Source organism: Scyliorhinus canicula, chromosome 11, assembly GCF_902713615.1.
Source record: "Scyliorhinus canicula chromosome 11, sScyCan1.1, whole genome shotgun sequence".
NCBI classification, from domain to species: domain Eukaryota; kingdom Metazoa; phylum Chordata; class Chondrichthyes; order Carcharhiniformes; family Scyliorhinidae; genus Scyliorhinus; species Scyliorhinus canicula.
This window is the reverse complement of record NC_052156.1, coordinates 141,952,185-141,966,706: the sequence shown is the minus strand read 5'-3', so window position 1 is coordinate 141,966,706 and position 14,522 is coordinate 141,952,185. Positions and strand designations below refer to the sequence as shown.

The following is a 14,522-nucleotide window of genomic DNA, read 5'->3' as shown; positions in this document are numbered from 1 at the left end:
ATATTTATTTGTAATATTTTCCAGCTCAAACCTACAATGTGTAAATTCATATCTTTGGATTGGTGGTTTACCTAAATTTAAACTACCCTTTCAGATTATGCCACATACAGTGAGTTATGCTGATTTGCAGCATCAAGTGGCAGTTTATTTTGGTCAGCATAGTTTAAATGGGGAATAAGGCGAGCGCTGTTACATGTATTTATTTCTTATGTTGAAGCATTGGCACTTGGGGCATTACACACCACCTGTACCAGCGAAATCTGATTCTTTAATTTGGGTCAAAGGTTCAAAAGTGAAGTTATGTAAATCATCCCAGAACTGGAGATGAGGTGCTGCCATGCTTAGATTTTAAGCATTTGTAGAATTTCAGGAGAACAGAAGATTGATAATGGGAAGGAATTTGGTAGTTTTGAGACAGCATGATTAGTGTGTATTTTGACACGATAACTCCAAATCACGTAGTATTATTTTCTAGTGTAAACCAGCTGTAAACACTGAAGTAAGTTAAAACAGCAATCACATGCACTTGCCCATTGCATGCTTTATACGTGCTTGGCTGTGCCTTCAGCTGTCTGGGCCCAGACCTTGAGTATTCATGTCTAAAACCTATTCATCTTGAAGAGCCACCTCGCTTTGCTCCTTTAAGACCTTGCTTGAAATCTACCTCTTTCTTAACATTTGTTCACCAGCCTTAATGTCTCTTTGGCTTGGTGTCATTTATTTTAATAACGCTCCATGAACTCCTTGATTTTTTTTCACTATGTTAAAGATGTTGTTGCCAGTGTTTATATTTTGACACAGTATTGCTGACTGTCAGTAGATTGCATAAATGTCAAAGAAAATTGAACATGAAGATCAAAGGAAATGTCCCCAAAAAATATAAAGTAATTTCTCTCGAGTTTGGCTAAGCAAATAAATGTTTTACAATTGTTTATTTACAGCACGTTGTTACACATAACAATTATAGTATAAAGTGTGCACATGTGGAAGGCCATCAATCATGTCATGGCAAGTGAGCTTTACTTGATAAGCAGGGCTGACCTCCACACTAGAACTAGCCGCTCCCCTAGCTACATTAATCCACTACAGCGATTACACTGGCATCTGCCTGACACTGAATATACTTGGACGATTTTTTATAATCTTAAAATATGAGGACAAATCTAGCCGGACAATTACCATCCTATCAGCACCCTCACAGTCATCACAAAAGTGATGGAAACAGGCTTCAATAGTGTAAGCAAGCAAAATGTGCTCGTCGATAAGCTTTTCCGTGATGGCCAGTTTGAGTTCTGCCAGAAAACCTACCTGTCAAGCCATTTTTATTAACTTGATTCAAATATAGATGCAAATGTAGAATGCCGGAAGTGAGATGAGAAAAGGCAGCGAGGAGCTCTAGAAAAAAATGAAGTGAATGGGGATCAAGTACCAAACTCTGCAGTAGCTGGAGGTATGCCTGGGATATGTCCTCCACCCACCCATTTTTAGCAGCTTCATCAATGATATTATCTCCATTTCAACATCAGAAGTGGGGGCAAATTGCCGATGATAGAACAGTGTTCAGTTTCATTCACAGGTCCTCCTTATAAGAAGCAGTCCATAAACAACAAGCTTAAGCTAATAGCATTCATACCATTTAATTACCAGATAATAAGATCTCCAGCAAAAATACCCTAATACACTTCCCCTGACCTTCAATTTCACCACTGTGACTTTGTCCCCCATTATCATCAACTTGAGGATCACCAAGGACCTGAAGCTTTAGCACTACTGGCCATGTGAATAATGTGGTTACAAGAACAGGACAGAGGCCAGATGCTTTGAATTCCCAAACACTGTGCCCACTGCCAACGCAAGATGGCCACCAGAATCCATCTGCACATGCACACTTGTCTGCACATGTGCAGAAAACCAATTATGTAATTGCCCAGAGAGGCAGTGCTAGCAAACCATGTTCCTCAAAAATACTTCTGTTGCTGAGGTCCCAGGTTCGATCCCGTCTCTGGGACACTGTCAGTGTGGAGTTTGCACATTCTCCCCATGTTTGCGTGGGTTTCGCCCCCACAACCCAAAGATGTGTGGGCTAGGTGGATTAGCCATGCTAAATTGCCCCTTAATTGGAAAAATGAATTGGGTACTCTAAATTTATTTTAAAAAAATACTTCTGTGATAGAGGGGTGGGGAAAATAGTAAAATAATGAGATAAACTTTGTTTTCCCTGCCTGATTACATAAGCAAAGAGATTTTAAAAAAACTGAATAATGCAGGCTGTGTATATAACTGCTGTGACATGCTGTGCATTGAACTGAGTTGGATATTGAGGGGAGAGCAGTGCATGCCCCTAGTTTCTGGCTAAACTGTGCCAAGTTGTTTTTCCTGGAAACATTTTTCTATTAACTGCATTTTAATTTTGAAAAGTCGGTTTAATTTCTTCATTTTGATTCTGAGTTACTCTCGCAGTGAGGTCATGGATTAAAATATTACAATTGGTGGGCAGCACGGTGGCGTAGTGGGTTAGCACTGCGGCCTCACAGCGCTGAGGTCCCAGGTTCGATCCTGGCTCTGGGTCACTGTCTGTGTGGAGTTGGCACATTCTCCCCATGTTTGCGTGGGTTTCGCCCCCACAACCCAAAAATGTGCAAGCTAGGTGGATTGGCCACGCTAAATTGCCCCTTAATTGGAAAAATTTAATTGGGTACTCTAAAAAAAATTTTTTAATTACAATTGCGCATGCACTGCGTTGGCAGAAAACGCAGCCATTCTTAAAATATTCTCCACCATCTGAAGGTTCAGATCAGAATTGTGACAGAATACGTACCATTTGCCTGAATGTGTGCAGCTACAACATCACTGAAGAAGTTCAACACCACTTCGGGTGGAGCAATTGTCTCGATCAGCATTAATCTTTATATCCATCCTTTCCACCACTGGCACACTTTGGCTGCAGAGCGAACAATATGCAGGATGCACTGCAGCAACTAACCAAATTTACTTTAACAGCACTTTAACAGAACATAATCTGTTCCACCAAGAAGGACTAAAACACCAAGATCACGATGATCTTCAAACCATTCTAACTTGGACATTTACCACAGTTGCTTCACAGCTCCAGAGTCCCAGGTTCAATTCCTGGCTTGGGTCACTGTCTGTGCGGAGTCTACACGTTCTCCCCGTGCCTGCGTGGGTTTTCTCCGGGTGCTCCGGTTTCCTCCCACAGTCCAAAGATGTGCAGGTTAGGTGGATTGGCCATGCTAAATTGCCCTTTGTGTCCAAAAAGGTTAGACGGAGTTACTGGGTTACAGGGATAGGGTGGAGATGTGAGCTTAGGTACGGTGATCTTTCCATGGGCCGGTGCAGACTCGATGGGCCGAATGGCCGCCTTCTGCACTGTAAATTCTATGATCTAATCTATGATCTATAAACCATTATTCCTTTAACGTGGACGTGTCAGTATCCTGGAATACGCTTGTCTCCTGAAGCTGTTAAATCCTTAATTGAGCTACAGCTCCACAAGTGCCACTTATTGTCTCCTAAGGCACCATTATTCATGTCTGGTTTTGTCAGGTTATTTAATCGGGAAATAGAAAAATTAAATTCTTAGTGTATCAGAATCATTCCCAAAGTCTACTTGTAGCAGTGACCACCCAATTTGTGATTTTGATGCCTGAATTAAAGGATCCACCTGTTGTCTGTGAAGATCATCTTCCAAGATGGGTATTATGAATGGCTTTTGCTGCGCTGTATATCTGTAAAACAAAATGGTCAGTTGACTTAGTTAAATTTGTCAGGTGACACTAATATGTACAAAAAGGCTATAGAGCAGAGTTACTCTTTTTATCTTTGTCCCTCTGCCTCTAGGAGCTTGACGAAGGATTGCCCATCATGGAACCTTACTTTGTCAAAAACCCGGAGCTGGCAGGAAGTGTGGAGAATGGCATTCGAGTGACCTGGTTGGGACATGCATCACTGTTGGTGGAAATGGAAGGACTAACATTTCTGACCGATCCTATCTTCAGCCAGAGAGCTTCCCCTGTGCAATTCTTTGGACCAAAACGCTTCCGAAACCCACCCTGCACAGTGGCACAGTTACCCAAAATAGATGCTGTAGTCATCAGTCACACCCACTACGATCATTTGGATTACAATACAGTGCTAAGTCTGAATGAGAGATTTGGGGGTGACTTGAGGTGGTTTGTACCACTGGGTCTCTTAGACTGGATGCAAAAGTGTGGCTGTGAAAACATAATCGAGTTGGACTGGTGGGAAGAAAACTGTGTCCCTGGACATGATGAGGTCACGTTTGTGTTTACACCTGTGCAACACTGGAGCAAACGGACTGTAACAGACGATAACAAGGTGCTGTGGGGAAGTTGGTGTGTTCTGGGACCCTGGAACAGATTCTTTTTTGCTGGTGATACAGGTTACTGTGTGGCCTTTGAACAAATAGGGAAACGATATGGACCGTTTGACCTTGCTGCCATTCCCATTGGAGCCTATGAACCAAGGTATGTCGCTCTTGCATCATTTCCCTTTTCGACTATTAAAGAAACGGCGCGTATTTGATGGTCACTTACATTGAATGGATTGGTACGCTGGAGAACATGTCTCCGCTTCTTGTCAGAATCAATAACTTCTAGAATTAGCTAGATTGATGATTTTACTCCACTCGCATTAAGAATTTGCCTCTTAACTCTATGCTGTAAAAATATATCCGACAAACATGCCTCAATGCTGAAGTTGCTATTTTCCCAAAGAAGAATCTCGGGCTGGATTCTCCGTTTCAGTGGCTAAGTGCCGGCTCGAACGAAGAACTCGCGGGAGGTTTACGATGAAAAGATTGGCGCCAACCCCTCACCGATTCCGGGACCAGTGAGGGGCTAACAACAGCGGCGGGTGAAACTCCCAGCTCCCATGCCGAAAACGGCAGGAGAATGGCCGGGTCCATGGCCGCGCATGCGCACAGCTGACGACCTGCAGCGGTCACACCGTACAACATGGCGCCGGCCATGCGCCGACCCGACCCACCGTCTGTGACCCCACAGCCCACCCCTGGCTACCCCACAACAGTCCCCCCAGCCCTCGTGGAAGCCCCTCCGGTCAGCAGCATGGATCCCGGCACTGTCCGCAGCTGCCAGGCCGGGTTCCTGCACGGCGTAGACCACACGTGTCCCGCGCCTCTGGGAACTCGGCCTACCGGGGCGGAGCATCGCGGGAGGGCCGGCCGATGACGCTCCAATGGCGTTGCAGTGGTGCGCAACAAGATTATGCCATTTCCGAGTGGGGCGGAGCAAGACTGACTGGCGTCAAAACAGCGCGGCCCTGATTTGGCCGTCGGAGTCTATTTTCCTCCCAATCGCCGATAACGATATCGGCGTCGGGCAATGGAGAATTCAGCCAATCATTTTTTTCTTTTCACAGCAAGGTGACAGTGCATATCCATTGTGCAGGATTCTCCGTTGGCAATTGGGCGGAGAATCAGTTCTGACCCCGAAATCGCGGCAGGCGCCAATGTGACACCAAATTGCAATGCTCCAGTACCTCAACAGCGGCGTCAAAGCGTTCCGGAACGCACTTACAGTAGACACTGTTTGCATATCATTAGCGGACCCGACCTGGTATTCTCCGGGGCCTCCGCGATTTTCCCCCCTCCGATCGTCCGAGTTCTCGACAGTGTGGTTCACTTGTGCTTTTAAAAATCGTGAAACAGGCGTGGCGGCTGTTGAGGGAGACATGGGGGATACAGAAGTTGTTCAACATCGCCATGTTTGCTGACAGTTGCGTCGCCAGGGCCAGCGGGAGTAGTGGGGGTGGCCAGGAGGTGGGCTGTGGAGTCGGGGTGTATGGGCGTGGAACACCATTGCCGCAGCTGGCAAGGCAGCCATGCAGCTGCGCACACCACTAACAGCCCACTTTGAACCTAGTGCCATCAGATGTATTGGCGTGCTCCAGCACAACCAGTGGCAACTTTTTGGATGGGTTAAATGTGTGTGGGGAGTGTAATGTGTATGTGCAGCTGCAGCTTGTCAGCCTCCCGAGTGTCGATCATGGACACGGTGAATCCCGCATCATTTTTCATTGGAATCGATTGTGTTCCACGCAACACCGGTGCTAGCCTCTTAATGGTAGCGGAATCGATCCAGGTGAGGCATCAGTTTTTTTGTCATATAAGTCCACGGATTCTGCGTTGACATCAACACTTAGGGCGAGATTCTCCGCAAATGCGGAGAATCGTAAAGGCTGCCGTGGGACAGGCCGTGACCCATGGCAGCCTTTACGCCCACTTCCGGGGCCGATTCTCCCCCCCCCGGGCGGGGCTAGGAGCGCGGCCCCGTGCGTCACGGCGGCGCGGCCTCGACGACGGTCGTCAAGGCCGCACGCGCGCATGTGCAGTTGGCGTCTTTTCCCTCCGCCGCCCCGCAAGACGTGGCGGCTTGATCGTGCGGGGCGGCAGAGGGAAAAGAGTGCGTCCGTTACGGACGCACGGCCCCCTTGGCACGGCCGTGGTACTGCCGTGCCAATCGGGCCCCCAGATGTCCCAAACGGGCATCTGGCGTCCGTTTCATGACGGCAGCGAGCAGGTGTGTTTGCTGCCGTGTTGAAACGGGCGTGAAGGCCCGGCCGCTCGGCCCATCGGCCTCGGAGAATCGCCGCTCGCCGTAAAAAACGGCGAGCGGCGATTCGTGGCGTGGGTCGGGTGTGGGGGGGTGAGAATAGCGGGAAGGCTTGAAAAAATGTCGGGAGGCCGTCCCGCTATTCTCCCACCCGGCGTGGGGGGTGGAGAATCGCGCCCTTTGTCTCAGAAACGGAGAATCCCACCCAATGACTTTTGAGCAGCCAGTTACCAAAACAAAAATATTTCTAGCATCAGTATTTCTGAACTGGTTTTGGATTTTATTTTACGAAGGAACAAGTGTGAGACATTCCTCATCAGTATTTTCTCCACACCACCTCACTGTATGGCCTCGTATACAGAAAATTCTACCATTTCCTGAAAACGCTTATTTTGCGTGGATGACCATGGGTGTTGCCACCCCTAAAAATAAGGTATTTTTAGTAAACTGTGATTTAGTTGGTAAGTGAAGTGCCTAGTGTGAAATTGAGGCATACTGACCAAGGAAGTCCCCTATTTTGATTCCCAGTCTGAGCTGAGTTTGCTGATTTTGGATGACAGGAAAATAGCTAAAATTGTCCTAAGTGTCCCTTGAATTTGGGTGGGGAAGCAGCTCTTGATTGCTATGAACAGACCTCTGCATGCGTGGACACTAGGTAAAGACAGGATTCAGCACTACTGTGTTGTTCCGACAGTTCAATCTCCTGCTGACACTTGGGGCCTGATTTCCAATCCCCAGAGCTGAGACAAGTGAGGGCTACAAATAGCCCTCCGTGCGGCCTGCCGGTTTCCCAGCTCCACCTGCGGGCCATTTTCACATTGGCACTTTTAGGGGCTGAGAGTAGCCAATCACATTCACTAAGAGCCACTTTAGGCCAATTAACAAAGATTGACTAGAATTTTTCACGGGGCTTCCGGCTTCTACAGATGACAGGAGACAATGGCAGGCCAGTGGGCGGGGGAAGGTGTATCAGCCCATGCACCTGGCAGGCGTGGAGGCCCTGCTTCGATGCAGAACTCTACCTCTACCACCATGCATGGTCTGGCTGCAAAAGCCATTTTTTGATTTAAAATTTTAAGTAGTTGGACATCGGGCACCTCCAGCTTGAAGAATCCTCTCTCGTACTTATCTTCTGTTGAAACCTGCTGCTCCTTTCAAACTGAAAGGCTTCTGATTAGCCCTCTAGATTGGAGAGCCCTTCTGGCATCCTTAATTGGATGACAAACCTATCTCCAGGCCAATTAAGGGCCAATCTAGTGAAAATCACAATAAGTGGCTGTTTCCTCCCTGGGTTTATTTGGCACCCAGAAGTAGTCCCGACCTTTGTTTTGCATTTCCAGAGGGAAAATCCAGCCCCGTGTGTGTCCTGTATTTGAAAAGGGGCTGGATCTTATCAGCTCTCTTGGTATAGACTCCGACCATCTCCGAAGTGGAGATGGTCGATAGCTTTAAGCTCCTGGGGGGGTCACCATCACCAACAGTCCTGGTCCACTCACATTGATGCAACAGTCAAGAAAGCCCAACGTCTCCACTTCCTACAGAAGCTAAAGAAATTCGGCATGACTGCATCGACTCTCACAAACATCTACAGATGTGCCATAGAGAGCATCCTATCCGGCTGCATCACAGCTTGGTATGGCAACTGCTCGGTCCAAGAACTCAAGAAACTGCAGAGTGTGGTGAACTCAGCCCAATGCATCACACAAGCTCGCCACCCTCCCATTGATCGTCAGGAAGGCAGACAGCATTGTCAGAGACTCCTCCCACCCAGGCTTTGTCCTCTTCCAGACCCTTCCATCAGGTAGAAGATACAGAAGTCTGAAGACCTGCACATCCAGACATAGGAAGAGCTTCTTCCCCACAGCTACCAGACTCCTCAACGAGGGGCAGCAGGGTAGCATGGTGGTTAGCATAAATGCTTCACAGCTCCAGGGTCCCAGGTTCGATTCCCGGCTGGGTCACTGTCTGTGTGGAGTCTGCACGTCCTCCCCCTGTGTGCGTGGGTTTCCTCCGGGTGCTCCGGTTTCCTCCCACAGTCCAAAGATGTGCGGGTTAGGTGGATTGGCCACGCTAAATTGCCCGTAGTGTCCTAATAAAAGTAAGGTTAAGGGGGGGTTGTTGGGTTACGGGTATAGGGTGAGTTTGAGTAGGGTGATCATGGCTCGGCACAACATTGAGGGCCGAAGGGCCTGTTCTGTGCTGTACTGTTCTATGAGTCTCCCTCGGACTGATCTGTTCACTGTCGGACACTATTCACGACGCCCTATGCTGCTCTTGCTCATGTATTTGCTTTGTTTCACCCTTCTTCCGCATTGTAACCAATTAACTATTTATCGATTATTCTTTTTGTCTACTTTTTGTGTACGTCCCCTTGGCCACAGAAAAATACTTTTCACTGTACTTTGGTACATGTGACAATCAATCAATCAAATCTGGACGGGTGGGGAGGGTGGTGGTAAGTTGTAAAATGGCGAGGGAAGGTCGGAAGTGGAGTGCCCATCATCTTCCTGCCACAATATAATTTTACTATTGGTGAGGAAGGTAGAAGATGGCATTCCCACCCAGAAGTCAACTCAACCACGTAAGTTGCTCATTCAAGGTCTCTTCCTGCCACTATGATTTTTACCAGCAATGCTTGGGCCCCTCTGCCACGTAAGGAGACCGCCTGATGAACCCTGGCTGTCCCGTTGCGGGCTCGGGTTGGACCTTCCTATTCGGGCACTTTGTGGTGCATGGTGGAGAAACCCCCATGTCACTGGCTGCCTCGGTGGCATCCCATACCAGCCAGCAGCACCCCCAGACTCCACCCACATGTTTGGGAGGACTGCCTGCTTCAGTAGCATTCTCTCAAGTGCAGTCCCAGTAGTGTCACCATTCCCTGGGGTGCTGCTGACACAGAGAAGCAGAAACAAAAAACTGTCCTGCTTCATCCTACATGTTCTGTAAGAGTCAAGCGCTAGGATTCTGTTTCCAGCGACAGCTTTGACGTTGCTGGATCACCAATCTGTTTAGGGGTCATTGAGGATGCAGGGCAGATGTTAGACTGAATTCCTGTTGCCAAGGCAGAGCACATTTACCACTCCTACTGCATCAGTACCACTGCTGCTTCACCAGAAGAACCGTGAGCAACTTCTAAAGGGACAGAAACACCTATGAATTTTGGAAATTGATCATTGGGTGGAAAGTGGAGCTGGGGTGGGGGATCTGCCGTACTTGGGGCCCCACACATCCACTGTGTGCCAATTCCTTTGGCCTTTATCAAAATGGCCAAGAGTTTATTGTTGTCTCATAATGGGTGGTGTGCTTCCTATATGTCATAATCAATGGTGAGGAGATTATTTAACATCCCAAAATGGGTGTTGTGCAGCTTAATTTCTAGGGTGGCCCTTCTTCCAAAGTCCAGGCCACTTCCATACTCTGGCCCCCTGGAAAGTCCGCTCTCCCTTTCCGGAAACCAGTGCACCTTATTCCACAGGATGCAGCAGTCTCCAACTTTATACCAGGTCTCAGAGGGCTAGAGAGAATGGATAACACCAGCATATGAAGTCCCATCACCTCAACCTTTTTTGTATCACTGACCTTCTGACGGGAAGACAGCAACATAATTTCCTGCAAGAATGAGCAGAAATTGCCACCGTAGGCCAAGACGTGATTTATCCAGACCGTGGCCTACTCCTGTGCCCTCCTGGTGCACATACCAGAGCTGAAAGATAAACAGGAACAATTATGACTGGCCATTTTAACTCCCAATCTATCTGATTTGCTAATTTTCCTTGATTCCAGACAAAGAAAGAAAAATGTTCTTTGGTCCTGTGATATGAGTTTTGGAGTTCCTCCCACTGACTCTCCTCCCCCCCCCCCCCCCCCCCCCCCCCCCCCCCTCCTTCTCCTCAGTGCTTATAATGATGACATTCGCAGCAGCTGCATAGGTTTATTTTTTCTCTCTGCATGCTTTGGTATATTTTTATTTTTATGTACCTTGCAGATTACTTTCATGCTAACATAGAGGAATTTCAAATGACGGCATGCAGTCACCGAAACGTATCTAAAGTTTGTTCAGTCCGCAGAGTGGAGTATTTTGAAACGTTTATCATCAGTTGGATCTTATACTAAACAGTAAGCTGTGAATTCTGACCAGTACTCGCAGTGTACTGACTAATCCCACTTCTTTTATAGTCTAGCATTTCTAATCTCTCTTGTTTTATAGTCTAGCCACTCTGACTTGTAAACGGTCTGGTAAATTCAAATAAATGTATCAGTAGTACAAAGCACAAAGAACAGTACAGCACAGGAACAGGCCCTTCGGCCCTCCAAGCCTGTGCCGACCATGCTGCCCGTCTAAACTAAAGCCCTCTGACCTTCCGGGGTCCGTATTCCTCTATTCCGATCCTATTCATGTATTTGTCAAGATGCCCCTTAAACATCACTATCGTCCCTGCTTCCACCACCTCCTCCGGCAGCGAGTTCCAGGCACCCACTACCATCTGTGTAAAAAAAACTTGCCTCGTACATCTACTCTAAACCTTGCCCCTCACACCTTAAACCTATGCCCCCTAGTAATTGACCCCTCTCCCCTGGGAAAAAGCCTCTGACTATCCACTCTGTCTATGCCCCTCATAATTTTGTAGACCTCTATCAGGTTGCCCCTCAACCTCCGTCGTTCCAGTGAGAACAAACCGAGTTTATTCAACCTCTCCTCATAGCTAATGCCCTCCATACCAGGCAACATCCTGGTAAATCTCTTCTGCACCCTCTCTAAAGCCTCCACATCCTTTTGGTAGTGTGGAGACCAGAATTGAACACTGTACTCCAAGTGTGATCTAACTAAGGTTCTATACAACTGCAACATGATTTGTCAATTTTTATACTCCGTGCCCCGGCCAATGAAGGCAAGCATGCTATATGCCTTCTTGACTACCTTCTCCACCTGTGTTGCCCCTTTCAGTGACCTGTGGACCTGTACACCTAGATCGTTCTGACTGTCAATACTCTTGAGGGTTCTACCATTCACTGTATATTCCCTACCTGCATTAGACCTTCCAAAATGCACTACCTCACATTTGTCCGGATTAAACTCCATCTGCCATCTCGCCGCTCAAGTTTTCAAACGATCTAAATCCTGCTGTATCCTCTGACAGTCCTCATCACTATCCACAATTCCACCAACCTTTGTGTCGTCTCCAAACTTACTAACAGACCAGTTACATTTTCCTCCAAATCATTTATATATACTACGAACAACAAAGGTCCCAGCACTGATCCCTGCGGAACACCACTAGTCACAGCCCTCCAATCAGAAAAGCACCCTTCCATTGCTACTCTCTGCCTTCTATGACCTAGCCAGTTCTGTATCCATCTTGCCAGCTCACCCCTGATCCCGTGTGACTTCACCTTTTGTACCAGTCTACCATGAGGGACCTTGTCAAAGGCCTTACTGAAGTCCATATAGATAACATCCACTGACCTACCTGCATCGATCATCTTTGTGACCTCCTCAAAAGACTCTTAGCAAGTTAGTGAGACATTAACTTCACAAAACCGTGCTGCCTAAGTATAAATACCATGCTTTATCACGGAAATTCCAGCACAAAAGAGGCTCACCATATTATGACCATTGCAAGCTTCACCTTGGAGCTTTAAATCCCTTTACCTGTGTTTTTCTCTCTGTGCCTTTAATAATTTTCTTTTTGACTGTGAGAGACTCCATTTCATCATTGCCCTGGCTCAGTTGGTAGAACTGACTTCTGAGTCAGATGTTTGTGGATTCAATCCCACTCCAGATAATTGAGCACAAATTCTAGGTTGATAGTGCAATGCTGAGAGAGTGCAGCACTCGTTATAACATACTATATAAATGCATATTTTTCTATATGCCATGGAGGTCATTTTACATGTTTGTTTATTATAATTCTTTATTGATGATAGGAGGGATAAGTGTAGATGTTCATTTAATTACTTCATGGGACCAGTGGTGGCAAGTATGTGCTTGGCTCAAAGAAGAGTGACTCTTTAAGAACTTAAGGACGTATGGAGCAAGACGGGTGCATTTGGGCCTCCATTACAGTATTTTTCAAACTTTTTTCCCGGGGACCCATTTTGCCAACCTTTGGACACATGCCGGCCGGCTGTGCGACCCACGTTGGCCGACCTTCGTGACCCACCATTTTTGCTTCCCTTTAATGCGACAGGTGAGCCTGCTTGGTCCTCACGATTTCACTTGCTTTGTCATTCAATGCTACATTTATGTATGGATTGTTCATCAGAGGCCCTGGAGTTCACACCTGCACTAATCTGTTGTGGATTCTCCTGAGCCGCTCTCTCTAGCAGGTTTAGTTGTGAGATCTCTGGCCTTCTCTTCCTTTTTACAAAAGGATCCATTTTACATTTTACAGTCCTGTTGCTCGTTTGCTGCTGACAAAATGGAGGAATCACAATCGCGCCCAGAGCACGTGACGTCAGTGTTCGGGGCGTGTGACCTGATCTCTGCCATTGCTTCAGGCAGGAAGACTACATCGAATAAAAAAAAAATCTTCTCCTGGGTCAGCGCGCTGCTGTCAGGAGGAAGCTGTGTTTCTTGCTGGACTCCGGGCTTGCGCACTGATGAGCGGGTACACATGCACAGTATGGCCGGTCGCAGTCATCAGTTTTAAAGCCGTTTGCAGCCGGCATTTCTAAAAGCTGGCAGCGGCGGCTATTGTGTATTAATTCCCGCGATCGGGCACACCGCGATGGATGGCTCTAAGACCCTCCCGATACCTTCCCGCAGGTCGCGACCCTAACTTTGAAAATGACTGCTCTATTAGGGCAGCAGTGAACTTTCCTGAAATCTCCACGTTGCTTATTTATTTAGTAGAATTCTGGGAATATCAAATGCAAACCAAGCAAAGTTATGCTGCAAATCTGTCATCAGCTGTCTCTTGATTTGAGGGTAACATATGCAGTTACACAGGAGTGCAGTGACAGCAACTGCTCAGCCACGAGGACTTTTCGGAGGTCTTTGTTGTCAAGCAATCACTACTGTAGTTTGTAGAAGGCTGAACAGGCGCCAGAATGTGGCGACTAGGGGCTTTTCACAGTAGCTTCATTGAAGCCTACTTGTGACAATAAGCGATATTATTATTATTATTATTGTAACAGTTGGGTGTCCTTGTCAGTCATGGTCTTTTGAGAGAGGTGGCTGCCAAGGGCTCAACATATTCCAGAGCTTTTCCTTCAAAATAAATGGGAGGTGGAATATTTGACGGACCAGGTGGGGGATGATTTGAATTTTGTTTTGGCAATATTCAAGAACCGGCTGTGTTTCTTGTATACGGTACTGAAGAGATCGAGAGTGGCTTGCAAATCTGGTGCTGAGTGGGCAAACAACACTGCAGTCACCCACAAACTAGATAATGTTGGTCAGTTTAGTTTTAGTACGTAGGCAACTGAGGTTTAAAAAGTTGAGAATTAGTGTGTAGATAACAATTTAAAGTTTGTACATGCACTGACCAATCTGTTTCTGTCTCTTGTCTCTTCCTCTGTTTCTCTGTCACTCTCTCTAATACAAGTGATTAAGTTTATGTCTAATAGGAAGCAGGGATGCAACACCTCACTGTATTTTATTCAGAAATATGCAGCTTCTGTTCACTTTGAGGCCAATCTATGTTTCTGTCTCTGCTCAGATGGTTTATGAAATATAACCACGTGAACCCAGAGGAGGCTGTGAGAATCCATATAGATGTCCAAGCAAGGAAGTCCGTAGGAATACACTGGGGAACATTTGCTTTAGCCAATGAGGTAAGTACTTTGCCTATCAAAGTGTTACTAAACTTTTGAACTCATGGTAGAAAGTATATTTTGATGTTTGGTCGTCATGTACATTAACTTTCGTATCATTTATCTTGGATACAGAGGAAGTAAAAGTTTTAAATG

General features: G+C 46.8%; 1 protein-coding gene across 6 annotated transcripts in view; it reads left to right on the top strand.

Annotated features, from left to right (window-relative positions):
* The window catches only part of napepld (N-acyl phosphatidylethanolamine phospholipase D), a 75,645-nt gene that overhangs the window by 17,456 nt on the left and 43,667 nt on the right, over positions 1-14,522 (top strand). For all 6 annotated transcript variants that reach the window (XM_038811566.1, XM_038811564.1, XM_038811561.1 and 3 more), the window contains exons 3-4: positions 3,859-4,505; positions 14,273-14,387. In XM_038811566.1, coding sequence (XP_038667494.1) covers positions 3,859-4,505; positions 14,273-14,387 — 762 coding nt within the window. The remainder of the gene's footprint in view (positions 1-3,858; positions 4,506-14,272; positions 14,388-14,522) is intronic.